This window comes from Pseudochaenichthys georgianus, chromosome 23 (genome assembly GCF_902827115.2).
Source record: "Pseudochaenichthys georgianus chromosome 23, fPseGeo1.2, whole genome shotgun sequence".
Lineage (NCBI taxonomy): Eukaryota > Metazoa > Chordata > Actinopteri > Perciformes > Channichthyidae > Pseudochaenichthys > Pseudochaenichthys georgianus.
Window position 1 is genome coordinate 13,401,979 of NC_047525.1, and position 13,784 is coordinate 13,415,762.

At 39.0% G+C, this 13,784-nt stretch overlaps 2 protein-coding genes across 2 annotated transcripts; both read right to left on the minus strand.

The window, feature by feature from the left end:
- Window positions 1–961: 961 nt before the first annotated feature.
- amdhd1 (amidohydrolase domain containing 1) lies at window positions 962–6,936 on the minus strand. Its single transcript, XM_034112396.1, has 9 exons — window positions 6,730–6,936; window positions 5,706–5,812; window positions 5,070–5,134; window positions 4,500–4,777; window positions 3,625–3,850; window positions 2,866–2,990; window positions 2,023–2,116; window positions 1,765–1,925; window positions 962–1,353 (listed from the first exon to the last, which is right to left on the minus strand). The coding sequence occupies exons 1-9, from the start codon at window positions 6,864–6,866 to the stop codon at window positions 1,248–1,250; spliced, it is 1,299 nt and encodes a 432-aa protein (XP_033968287.1). The 5' UTR covers window positions 6,867–6,936; the 3' UTR covers window positions 962–1,247.
- A 118-nt stretch (window positions 6,937–7,054) lies between these two features.
- Window positions 7,055–9,392, minus strand: snrpf (small nuclear ribonucleoprotein polypeptide F). The gene is made up of 4 exons (XM_034074956.2): window positions 9,269–9,392; window positions 8,220–8,345; window positions 7,659–7,723; window positions 7,055–7,333 (listed from the first exon to the last, which is right to left on the minus strand). The coding sequence occupies exons 1-4, from the start codon at window positions 9,269–9,271 to the stop codon at window positions 7,267–7,269; spliced, it is 261 nt and encodes an 86-aa protein (XP_033930847.1). The 5' UTR covers window positions 9,272–9,392; the 3' UTR covers window positions 7,055–7,266.
- Window positions 9,393–13,784: the final 4,392 nt, after the last annotated feature.

Below are 13,784 nucleotides of genomic sequence, written 5' to 3' on the forward strand. Positions count from 1 at the left end.
CTCAGTCAGTAGGGGCTTGGACTGTGAGCTGTATGGTCACCGGTTCAAGTCCCCGACCAGACCTAAAAATGGAGTGTGGACTGCTTGGAGAGGTCCCAGTTCACCTCCTGCCCTGCCACCGGACATCCCCCTTCCCCCCTCACTCCCATTGCTGCCCACTGCTCTGGTACTAGGATGGGTTAAAAGCAGAGAACACATTCCACTGTATGTGCTGTGTGACCATTAAAGAGGGTTTCATCAATATTATTATTATAGTATGTCATACATTTCAATCAAAAACATCACATATGTCATAAAAATAAGTCCCAGCATAGTATCTCACTTTTTTTACTATAGTACGTCAAAAAAACATCATATCGTATGTTGTACATTTCAGGAAAAAAAGTCATAGTATGATAAAAAAAGACTTCATATCATAGTGTCAAACATTTCTGGAAAAAGGTCATAGTATATTATGTTAAAAGTAATAGCATAGTACTTCAAAAATGTCATAAAAAACACAATATAGTATGTCAACTAAAAATCACAGTATAGCAGGTTGAAATAAAATATGATAGTATTGTTTGTCTAACTCTAAAGTATAAGACTACTAAGCATTGTGTATGAATACCTTCAATAAAACACTCTTCAAAGATATGATGTTTCTGATGATAACTGATTCATTACTTCTGTTTTCTTTGCTCCTGCAATCTTTACCCTGTGGTTCTAGTATCAGCTCTCACCCTGACGGTCATGCAGCAGCTCTAAGATTGCAAACAGATAAAAGCAGGGTGAGCACCAGGTCATGTGACACATTAACAAAGGTCACATCATGCCAATCAATTAGCTGTGTGATTACTTTGCTGGATAATTGTACCTGTTGATATAAGGTATAAGGTATAAGGTTGATATAAGGTGATATAATGACATTCCTGCAACTGAATGAAGGCAGGCTTTACTCTGATGAACGAGACAGAGATAGTTGAATAGAGAAGTGGATTTTAATCAACAGGTAACATGACATTTATCTTAAATCATGTGTTTGACAGATAGTAATAGATTATTCACCTCAGTCACTTTCTTTGACAGGCAGCATACACAATAGCGTCTTAGTGACAACAACAGATTTAAAGGTCAATATTAGCAAAGAAACACTTTTACATTTTGGGAAATACAGGGAAATAATAAGGCCAAGATATTTCCAGAAATGTCAAAGTGTTACCTTAAAATCCTAAAGCTGTGGATCGGCCACTTCACTTGTCTTATGGTTACAAGTCCAGAGTTGTGTCGTTATCAACAACGATGTTTCCTTTGATGATCACGTAGCGGATCAGCTCCTGATGCCCCCCCAGCTGGTAGATCAGATGCTCCCATCTGCAACAGAACACACAGGGGGGATCAGCGTTACACTCATACATGTTAACTTTCTCAAATAAGTGAAAATTATGCTTGAAAAATATATAATTAAAGTGCCTTATGGAGCACACCATACTTGGTCACAGTTGTGTCATGAATTTTTTTAAACAATTTATTGGAGATAATTCCGGTTTTTTCCTAAAGATTTCATGTCATATGACCTAAAGATTCCAAATCAATGCACCAAGTAGAACACACCTCAATTTATTAGAGTTTGGTTCTTTTTCTATTTGATATGAATATGTTAATGAACATTAAGCAGGTTTACATCTACCTTTCCTTGATAATTGTGGTTATCTCAAACACTTAGTGTCATTATAAAAGACTAATACTGTAAAGACTGTGGGTGTAATTCTTGACTTGGTGTACCGTGTGGTGTTGAGGACCAGCAGGTCTCCGTGCTTGTTGACCTCCAGGGAGCCGTGTGTGTGGGAGCACCCCAGGGCGTAGGCTGCGTTGATGGTCGCCGCAGCCAGAGCCTCAGGCATGGACATCCTCATGTTGACACAGGCCAGGTGCATGACAATCGGCTGGGGGGGGGGGGGAGAAGAGACAGAGTGAGGTCAACACAAATAATCCCATCACAGAGACAGAGATGAGTTTTACCCACCATGCAACACTACTCACCATGGAGCAGCAGTAGGCGTTAGGGTTGAAGTCGCTGCCGAGGGCAACAATAACTCCAGCTTCCAACATGTCCCTGGCCCGGGGCTGAGGCAGCCTACACACACACACACACACACACACACACACACACACACACACACACACACACACACACACACACACACACACACACACACACACACACACACACACACACACACACACTAAATATACAACTCACAATAATGAGGGGTCTGTGAGTATTTGTGTCCATGTAACACGATTATTATAATAGTTGCACTTTTTTTTTTGTACATTAATTTTGCAAGTGCACTACAATATGAACTGAAGTCGTTGATAGAGAAAGTATTTGCATCCTGTACACAAGTAGTAGTACTAATATATACCTCCAACCTTTTTTAATGCAGTTATTTGACTTGTGATGAAGTGTTTAACTATAATCGGGAACATGAACTGAATGTATTGCAAGATACTATATATTATAACATTTAAAAAGACAATATAATTATTAAGGGAAATACATATCATATTCCAGTTTGTGAAGCTGGAACCTTTAAATGTATTTGTATGAAAACTTGTGAAAAAATTATACTATTTTGTATCCTTTTCATATGCATTTTTTGTATGCAATGTATTTCCAATGTCACTAAAGCTGTCAAATACATTTAGTGGGTTTAAAAATACAAATATTCTGCACTGTATTAATTGCTATGCTGCTGATCACCAAGACAAATTCCTTGTCTGTGCCAACCTACTTGGTAATAAAAACCTCATGATATAAAAACAAAATACTACATTTTCACTTAAGTACTTAGTTACTTTCCAGCACTGGTGATACAGTACCTAAGGATGTAAGCTGTCGTTGGTAGAAGGACGGCGGCGGTTCTCGCTGTTGCCATGGCAGCAATCCCCTGGTCTGTGACCTCCTCCAGGTGACTGATGGCTAAGGCTCCGAGCTCTGCACCCAACTGATGCACACACACACACACACACACACACACACACACACACACACACACACACACACACACACACACACACACACACACACACACACACACAGAACACACACACAGAACACAGTACAACAATGATAGTGCTCAAAACCTTTTTCAGTTTAAAGTTGAAACTGAAAACTAATTTCTATAATTTATTTATCATTAAAACAAGTTAATCAATCAAATGTGACATTTTAAATAGTTTCTATGATGGTAATGTCCTAGAAACATCTTTGAAGTTTTGGTATGTTGGTCTTGGACATTTTTCACATTACCCCTTCTTTTTTGGAGCTTATATTTCAAACACCATATAAATAAATCACCAAAATGTGATGAAAACAAAACTTAACTCAATTCAACTGCTGTATGAATATGTACTTATGTTAGTGGATTTTCACATCTTTAGATCACCAGACAAAGTAAAACAGTTGTTGAATCTTAGCCAATAAGCTGTTTAAATGTAAAACACTACACAAACTATTTGTAAAATACTATACAAACTCTCCGTTGTTGCAAATACAGTTTTACCAGTAATAGAAATAGAATGTGTCTAAAATGGGAAGTTCCTCTTTCTTTAAAGTGGCCAAATAAACCTCAATGCTACCTGAGCGGAGTTCATGGGATGGAGCTCGTCTCCATGGAAGTTGATGTTGAGGCCCAGGTCCTTGCCGGCCTGCAGGATGCGGCGGGTGGAGCTCAGGTCGAACACCCCCTCCTCACAGAACACGTCGATGTTGTCCACCCTCAGAGTCCCTGCAGACATCTGCTGCTTCAGCCTGGGTAGCTGCACCTGCAGGATGTCCTCCGTGGCCTCCTCCACTGTTTTACCTCTGAGTTAAAGAGAGATAGTGTTCGCTGGAAAGTGTGATGGAAACTTCTGAAGCAACGAGACTCGAGGAGAGCTGGAGCTTGATGGCAAACACTGATGGTTTATTTGGAGCTTCGGCCAGAGAATTCACAAGACATGTGCTGCCAATTCTGAAGATCTCTACCCCAGTCCCATGTATTTAGCTGTTTCTGAGAGAATAATCAACAGTGTGCATAACAGGATAAAGCAGTATAACACCTCTATCAGCTGACGCCAACAGGCAGGAACAGGGAGACAAAACACTGAGAGCACAGCAGCCCAAGGTAGTACAAACTGATTACACTGACTATAACACTCCTTGTTGTTAACCAACAACTATGTGCAATAGATATGCCGTTAGAAACTGTGCAATATATACCTTGCTGCTAAATCCTCAGAACTGTTACAGGATGTGTTTTTTGTAAATTGTGTAACTTTTTATTTTTGTATCTTATATATATATATATATATATATATGCATGCTACTTGGGTAACCTTAAGCTGTCTTTGGCTCTTTTCTGCTGTAACAATGTACATTTTCCCTCTGTGGGACTAATAACGGTATTCTGACTCTGAAAGGTGTGGGCCTATTGTCAGCTAATGTGAAATGAGATATTGATAAGCATCCTCACTTAGGCACTGCGTGGGCCCCGCAGTAGGTGGAGGAGATGTTGATGGGCAGGGTGTTTCTGGCCTCCTCGATGACCTGCAGCATCTTCAGCTCCGTGTGAAGGTCCAGGCCGTAGCCGCTCTTACACTCCACCAGGGTGGTCCCGGCCCGCTGCATCCGGAGCAGTCTGCTGCTGAGGGAGGAGAGCAGCTCAGGGGGGCCGGCAGCCCGGGTGTGCTCCACCGTGAAGTGGATCCCCCCCCCGGCCCGGTGCACGTCCATGTAGGAGGCGCCCGCCAGCTGCAGGAGATACAAGAGATCAGAGTATGTGTCAGGACAGTTGCTCCATTTTTACAAAAGATAGAAATTACAGGAATAATTTGCATTACAAATAAAATAACAGAATTTACAAAAATTAAAGAATTGAACAAAATAAAAAGATGTATATATAAATATGAAGGACAAATATTTAATAGAGATAAGAGAGAATAAAATAGAATAAAGTATTGAAAAAATATGACGGTGGTAAGCCCTTTATTAAACTTAATTTAAAAAAACATACTGTCAAAATATATTGAACACAAAGGTTTACCTTCATTGCAAATTCATGCACCCTGTCACCAGCCCAGACGGGATGAGTGTGAGCATCAACCAACCCTAAAACAACAGCAAAATACAAATGACACATAGCATCTATTTGAAGAAAAACTGCAAATATAAAACACAACATCTCTCATTTCTTCACAACTGTAAATAACAGATGCACTTTTTGTGATTGTAAACTATTTCACATGATGTTAAATCTTTTCTTTCTCATGAAATAAATATCGAGACTAACAGCTTGATCTGCTACTTGTTTTTATTAAACCAATGTACTGTATATTAGCTGCATAATATAACATAAAGCTTTGAAGACATACCGTCCTTTTATACTTTTAAAGATACCACTTATAAAACGTTAAATGTTTGTCTTGGCAGAATCTTTTATAATATAACAACCTTTTTATGTGTACTTTTATCATTCTTAAGCAGACCACAATATTTGTATTACTCTTTTTACCTGACCCTACAAGTTACCTATTGTACAGTTTATAATATTTACTATGCTATGAAATATATTAAAGGCAATTTTATTTTCATAAATAAAAACTGGAACATGTATGCTGCTTGTAATGCATTTCCTCTAAACAGAAAACATGCATATAAACCCTATGGAGCAGATACTCACCAGGCAGGACACACATCCCTGTAGCATCAATGACCTTATCAAAGGTGGCTCCTGCAAACTGATCCCTGATGGTCTCTGCATGACCCACAGCTGTGATCAGCCCGTCACTAGAGACACAGTAACATTCTTTCAGATGTGGAGGAAGTACTCAGATATTGTACCAGAGTGTAGGAATACTCACTTACAAGTGAAAGTCCTGTATTCAAAATGTTTCTCAGGTAAAAGTACTAGCATCAGAATATACTTAAGAGTACCAAAAGTAAAAGTACTCATGAAGATTGGCCCATTTCATATTTATAAATATGTTATAATGATTGATCATGAAAGTGTTCTCAAAGCTGGTGAAGGTGCAGCTAGTTTGAATGACTTTGTATACTGCAGGGTAGCTTGTGAATTTACTCCAGGTGGAACTAAAGTCTGATTTAACACTTGATTATATTTCACATCATTCATCCAAATCTGCAAAGTTAGCTAAAGGTATTAAATAAATGTAGTAGAGTTAAAGTAAATTATTAACCTCTGTATTGTAGTGGAGTAGAAGTACAAAGTAACAAAAAGTGGAAATACTCAAGTAAAGTATTAGTATCTCCAAATTGTACCAAAGTAAAGTACTTGTAAATGTACTAGTTACTTTACACCTCTGGTTTCTTTACCATACCATTTTCATGCACAGGTTGGATGTGAACATGCACCAAGTACAACTCTGGCTAAAGCTTAGACTGACATGTTTTTTATTTAAAGGTTGAACCTTTATTTTTGTAAATGTAAACATTAATAAAGGGAAATCAAATGAACAGTCATATAAATGTTGCCCGAGTTTTCAGCTATCCAACATGTTCTCCCGGTGTAACAAGCCACCACAGCCATTTTTAAACTATCAAACCTGCAGATCCTGCATGTGCTGACATGAAGTTACACATGAGAATGTATGCGGTTTGCCTTTCGTTCATTAACCTTTACAAGATTTAACAGAAGGTGAACCCTCAAGCCTGTCTCATTGTATAAAGTAACCTCTGATGCTTACCTTCCGATCACAATGCTTCCATTTTCAATCACACAAAGATTCAGTATCTCATGTTTGGTCATGAACTTCTCTCCGTTGTTGCAGATCAGAACCACCTGTTTGGCATTCTTCACCAGAAGTCTGTAATTTCTGGACATGTTTAATTCCTTCAAAGTAGACACTAAGCTTCAGAGTGACTGGCTTCAAACTAGTTTGGGAAAAGGCAAATATTTGCAGGGTTTAAAGTGCACAGAGAGGCGGGGCTTCTGTCACAGACATCCAGTAATAATTACAGAAGGATTTACATAAGCTGCTTCTGTTACATTCAAGAACCACAACAACCAGGTTTAAGAAAGGGTACAATAATCATTTTATTGTGTCTGTATTACAAAGTCACAACATAAAAATTGCCTCACAAAGTAAAACAAAAAGGAAAATTTGAAACTGCTTGAAAAAAACCTAAACCACAGGCGTTCATTTGTTTCACATGGTGAAAACACAAACACACATCAACTCAACTACGAGATACAATCACACAACAGGGCCGGGTCCTCTTCATCACTCCCTCATTTCTCCATCTTCCTCTTCCTCTTCTACACCTCGGATGTACAAAACATTATTGCACCTGGGGGGTAAAAACACTGGTTAGAACACAATGCTGGCAGAAAAAGATGCACAGGAAAAAGACAGAAGAACAAAGGTTTGAATGTGTTGAGCCGTTGCTTACATTATTGATTTTTTTTTAACACGACATGTTAATTAGTAACACATGTTAGTTAAAGTAAGTTAAAAAAAAAACAGCTTTAAAAAAAGGCCTTTTTCAGTTAGTGCTGCATTGACCTGTTTCCCATCAAATACAACATCTTACATTAAATATGAATGTTACTGAATAATAAGCATCTAGTGATTTATTTATGGAATGAAAAGGGAAATATGTTTTAGATTCATACCTGATAAGCACTTCACCCAGGTGACCTGCCAATGCTCCATCCACAAACTCTTCTGTGTTTGCCAGCTGTCAGAAAAACATGTATATAAAAAGTTCAAGGGATGCATAACGGTTATGGCTGATACTTAAAATATGATATTGATATAAAAACCCAATAAATCAAGCAGAAGAGAAAAGAGCTGTCTCCACTAATGATATACTAAACTGCAGAATCAGAGATGTAATGAAAATAGAGTGTTTCTCACACAGCTCATAAAGTATATGATTAAGGATCTTCTAAAATACGCTACTTTCCTGAGTCCAGTGTGCACGCAGTACCACACGCAATTATGCAATGTTGTTGTTGCTTTGGGGAATGGCGGGACTTTTTCTCACTTTGTGGTCGGCTGAACAATTAATCTGAATTTGACTGAAATATCAATATGGTCTAGTGCACGGGATCAACAGTGCTGCAAAATGTAAAAACAACTTTGGGACTCTGTGCGAGCGATACTAGCACAAATATGTGTTTAATAAATACCACTTGTAATGGAACAAGGCATATACAATGAATTGTTCTCACCTGCATATTCATGTAGCCATCCACAGACACCAGGTAGCCTTTATACTCCATTCCCCACTTCAGTTTTACCATCACTGGCTTTCCTGTCAGACCGTTCAGGAATGGTTTTGGGTTCAGAGGTAAACTCTATGGGGGGGAAATATGAAATGGTTACTATATGCTCATTTTGGCTGTGTTAGTTGATTACACGCACATAATATGATACTTAAATTATCCAGGGTATAACTTATTATCACACAAATTGGTTTTATCTCTAAATGACAGTTTGTGCCAAATAATTGTAGCTTAGCATATCACCTTCATAACATGAAAACAGTTATATAGTGACTTAATCTGATATGTGATGATATAGAAGTAACTTATACACAAACCACTTCTAATGTAACAACTGTTTTCAGGTAGAACCATTGGTATTTGTTCTTAAAACGTGTGCTCATGTATTGAAAGGTACTGAAAAACAGCTGCTGGTGTAGCCTTAACTGTATGCAATTACTGCCAAGCCTTCTAAATAAAATAGCACTATTATTGCATTACTTTGTTCATAGTGGGTAACATCGCGGTTTTAGGCAAACAGCAAGTCAATGTGTACAGGCAGAGACCCCAAACAGACAAAGGCGAGTTTTTTCGTTAGAAACTTGTATTAAAAGCTATTGTTCAAGTTAAACAAAGTGTTTTTATTCATAAATGCAAATGCTAGTTAAAATTGTACGATTTCCAATGGAGTTTGGTGCGACTTTCTCTCCACAGAAACAGGGCCAAACCATAGACTGTATAGGGCCAAACCCCAACAAAGGGGCGCAACATTTCACGGTGATATGAACTAATATTGCCGAATAAATAAAACATTGGCCTTATTACTGTTTATGTGATAATATATTACATTTTACACATGCTGCAAGTCAAAACGGGGGATTCATTCATTAACGTGAAGTCATGAATGGGTAGCTAACGTAGCTAATGCTAACTAGCAAACACGCTACTATCTTTGCAAAAACAATCCAACAAAATATAAAAGGATTGAGAATCAAACATTTGTAAGAAGTACTCACCATTTCTGTTCTACTAAATGCTGTCTGGGAATGAATAAATGTGATGTTTGTTCGTCACAAAACGTTTGTACTTCGCACAGCAGAGCAGCACACGCTTTACCGCCAAACCGGAAGTATAATGTTGTAACATCCGGGGGTATTCTTGATTTGACACACTGCCCCCTGGTGGTGGGATGTGAGCACTGGCGTACTAATAACTAACGGCCCTCTTCTGTATGGTTTGTTCTTAAAAGTACTCCATTAAAGGTAATTGGGACGAAGGCAGACAATGCGACTGTTATAGTAATATGTATTAAGTAATTATTACTAATTTATTTACTATGAGAGTTGGTTGAGGCATTTTGTAATTACTTTTTATAGGACGGCAACTATTGATTATTTATGTTTCCCATTAATCTACTGACTATGAGGATTATTGTATGATATATTTATGGTTTCAGAAATATAAGAAAATAGGGAGACATTTCATTACAATAACCCAGAGCCCAAAGCGAAAAGCAAGATGTAATAGTACATTAAAATAATCGAAATATATAATAAGTAGCACATCTTCACATTTGAGAAGCTGGAACCATGATGGGCATGCTCAGAAGTGAGTTTAAAGTGAACTCAGATCACTTCACCAGGTGTGTTATTTCTAATTGCATCTGATCATGATAATATGCCTGAAAGGACATTCTTTCAAAATGTGTCATATGATTGATGTGATGTTAAAGTAAAACAAATAATCTTCTGAGGTATATCCAGCGTCACTGTCAATATCACTTTCTGCCCTGAGTTGAACTTCTGTACTTGCAACACCTGCTCTATAGAATATGTCACTTTAACATGAACCAATGGTTACATTATTAGTATTAAACTCAATGCTGTCATGACTGGCAAATCTGGGTGTTGCTGGCCCTCTGTCTGAGCAGTTATTTCTCTCCAGGCACAAACAGTCTGGAGATTTCTCTCGTTTTTCTGCATTGAGGCATTCAACTGTTACTAAAGCATCCAACAAGTTCAAACCTGATACTCTGAATACAACTAACATCTGACTTCCAGTGAAGGGCTGGGTTTCTGTCAGAAAATTCCTCTGAAATTGCACTAAAGCTTTTTGTTGGATGTTTTAAATACTTGTGCCCTTACATCATTTAGCCTATCAATTTTCTCTCTCCTTTTGAGTTGGCCTATGTGGAATTTACCAATCCGTCAGTCGGTCACTGTGTCAGTTATGGCATGATAGCAATGTTTGTGTAGGTGTATGACCACGACAACAAAAAGACAATAAATGACCACAAAGAAACACAAGATTTTCAGAAGGCTGATTAAGGTGACCAGAAAGAGAAGATAATTTACCATTAAGATGTGCAAGACAACCAGTAAGAGCAAAAAATGACTGCAAAAAGATGAAAAACTACCACAAATAACCAAAGTTACCACAATTAGATACAAAGCAACCACTGAGTGCTCAGCCCCCTTCTCTTCACCCTGCTGACCCACGCCTGCAAACCCAACTTCAGCTCCACACATTGTGACGTTTGCTGACGACACTACTGTGGTGGGTCTCATCAGACACAACGATGAGACTAACTACAGGAAGGAAGTGAACCAGCTGGCCCTGTGGTGCCAAAATAACAATCTCTTCCTCAACGTGGAGAACACAAAGGAGATTGTTGTTGGCTTCAGGAGAACCCACTACCAACCCCCCATCTCCCTGACCATCAACAGCGCTGTGGTGGAGCAGGTGAGCAGCACCAAATTCCTGGGTGGGACCATCACCGATGACCTCACCTGGAAAAACAGCTCCACCGCACTAGAGTAGAAGGCCCAGCAGCGCCTGTACTTCATCCGGAAGCTCAAGCGAGCCGGAGCACCACCCCCCATCATGCTGTCTTTCTACCGAGGCGCCACTGAGAGCATCCTCAGCATCACGCTGTGGTTTGGAAGCTGCACCGCCTCCAACAACACATCCTCACTCCCAGGTCGGCCTATGTTGACGTTATGTCAAGTCCCCTGTGTCGGCTTTTTCCAACGCCCTCCACCCTCCAAGCGCAAGATCCTGCAGCGCATTGTGAACTCAGAGGATCATGGGTGCCTCACTCCCATCACTACAGGACATTTAGGACACCCGCCTCACCCGCAAAGCACTCAGAATTGTGGGTGACTCCACCCAGCCATCCAACAGCCTCCTGCCTTCAGGGAGAAGGTTCTGCAGCCTCCGCTCGAGCTCCACCAGGCTGAGGAACAGCTTCTCCCACCAGGATGCTGAACTCTCTCCCCTACCTCCCTCTCTCTCTCCTCTCTCCCTCCCTCCCCCCTGACATCTCTCCCCTGACCTCTCCACCCGGCCTCCCACCTTTCCCTCCTGGCCCAAATGGACCTGGACTTTAACCCACCCCCTCCACACACACACACACACACACACACACACACACACACACACAACCTTCCCTCATCCAGCACCATGCAGTCACTATACCCAACTCCGCTGCTACTGCACTGAAACTGTACTTTGAACATCATTTTCTCTTTTGCACTAAAGAATACTTGCATTAATGTCAATTCATGTTCTGTGGATTGTGTTTTTTTAAATATATTATTAACTAGTACTTAAGTTATTACTACTATTACTTAGTTTTATACCCCGTTTATAGGCCCTTTTTGTATCTTGATTTATGTAAATGTGTCACACTGTGGGACTGCGAGAAACGGTATTTCAAGATTTCTCTATGTATAACACATGTAGAAATGTTGACAATAAAGCTGACTTTGACTTTGAAGACGGCTGTGTTAATAAGCAATCGGATCATTCCAGTCTGTTACAAGACTTCTCTTTGAAGTCTGCAGAGGAGAGCTAAGAATCAAAGATAAAACTGAGCGGGCCTGTGGAGTGGATGATCTGCAGGAAGTGAAAAGCATGGGACTCACAGACCTCCTCAGCTGTGTGCAAAATCCACTTTTGCTCCAATAAATGTATAATGAATAGATAAAGTGCAGTCTACAAAATGTCTGGGTGTTGGGTATATACTCATCTTTCCATATACTGTATGTATATAACTCAATATTTTCATCAGAAAGAAACATTCAAAATCATCGTATCAAATTAATTTATCTTAACCATTGTTTCTCCAGTCAGGCATCAGGCTAACTCATACTGTATTTCTTATAAAATTATCAAACTCTGTCTGTTAAATGAAACTATTATCTTAATTTGATTACACACTGTATATCATATTAAATGAGAAAATACTTTACACATTTTCACGTATTTAATGCAAAAGGGAGTATACAAAAACAGGATTTACCATGTGCTTATTTTATATAGACTATTTATTTTTGGAGTAAGATAAGGTGCTGTATCATGATATCGTGACTGAGATAGGAAATGTTATCATGAAAGAAGATGTTGGTGATATCACCTGGCCAGAATTTGGTTGGCCTATTTGAGCATAATGACTGGAGCTTTAAGAGTTCAAATCTCCACAAAGAGCAGGAGACTGAAGCAGGACAGAGAGAACAAAGTGAACAGGTGAGACAGTTTATTTTGACTCACTGCTGCTTATTGGACTCAGGTCAGATGCACAGAAAGCAGGTCACGGTCCGATTACACAGCAGACAGAGAAGCCAAAGCCATGCTGTGTTCACTGGAGCCTTACCCAAATGGGATAGAGCGGGAAAAACAGTTTTACAACATCCATTTTTATTTTACCATCACTGAGCACAGGGGGGCACAATGCTGTCTGGGTTGTTTCATATGGTTCATACAGGCTGGAACACAAGCTACATTTGCATTACTATAACCAAAGAGTAAAGCTTTGATTTCAAAACCAGAAAAAAATATATAATGTAATTATCCCGAGGGGAAGTTGGTTTGTGATAGTTGCATCATTTTAAAATTAAAATAAAAACATTAGAAAAAAGACGAACACCAACATAAGAAGTTAAAGTAAAAACATGCTAATTGTATATTATAAAACAACAATTATATAAAAAATGGCAGTGTTTTATTAGTAAGAGTTTAAGCATCAATGTAATGTATTATAAGTGAATGCCTTTGTCCTTCAGCTGTCTGTCTTTTATGGGGCATTGAGTGGCTTTGTTGGGAGTAGACAGCATTGTAAGCAGAATTAAAAAGCTTGCAATATATTTGGCTTGCATATTTCACTGGTTTTCTATGGAAACAAACATTGCTGTCAACAAAGGCTGCAGCAGAGCAACCATTCGGTGTAATTTGAAGTGCGTAAGCAGAATCACTCTGAGTGTGCGTCTCTCCATCCAAAACCAATTAGTCAGAAATGTGGATTTGAGGCTGAGCACTCACTTACCTCAGCTTTTCATCAGGCGCCACGTGGTCAGCACAGGGGTCCCAAACCAAGTCATATCTTGAGCATCTTGAGTATTAATATGTTACATTCATGTATTAGTATCTTATTTTTAGTATCATTATATCTTAACAAATAATAAAATAGTATTACTATAACTAATGCCTAACACAATTTTTTTTGTTATAGGCTACTCATATGCATTATGAAAT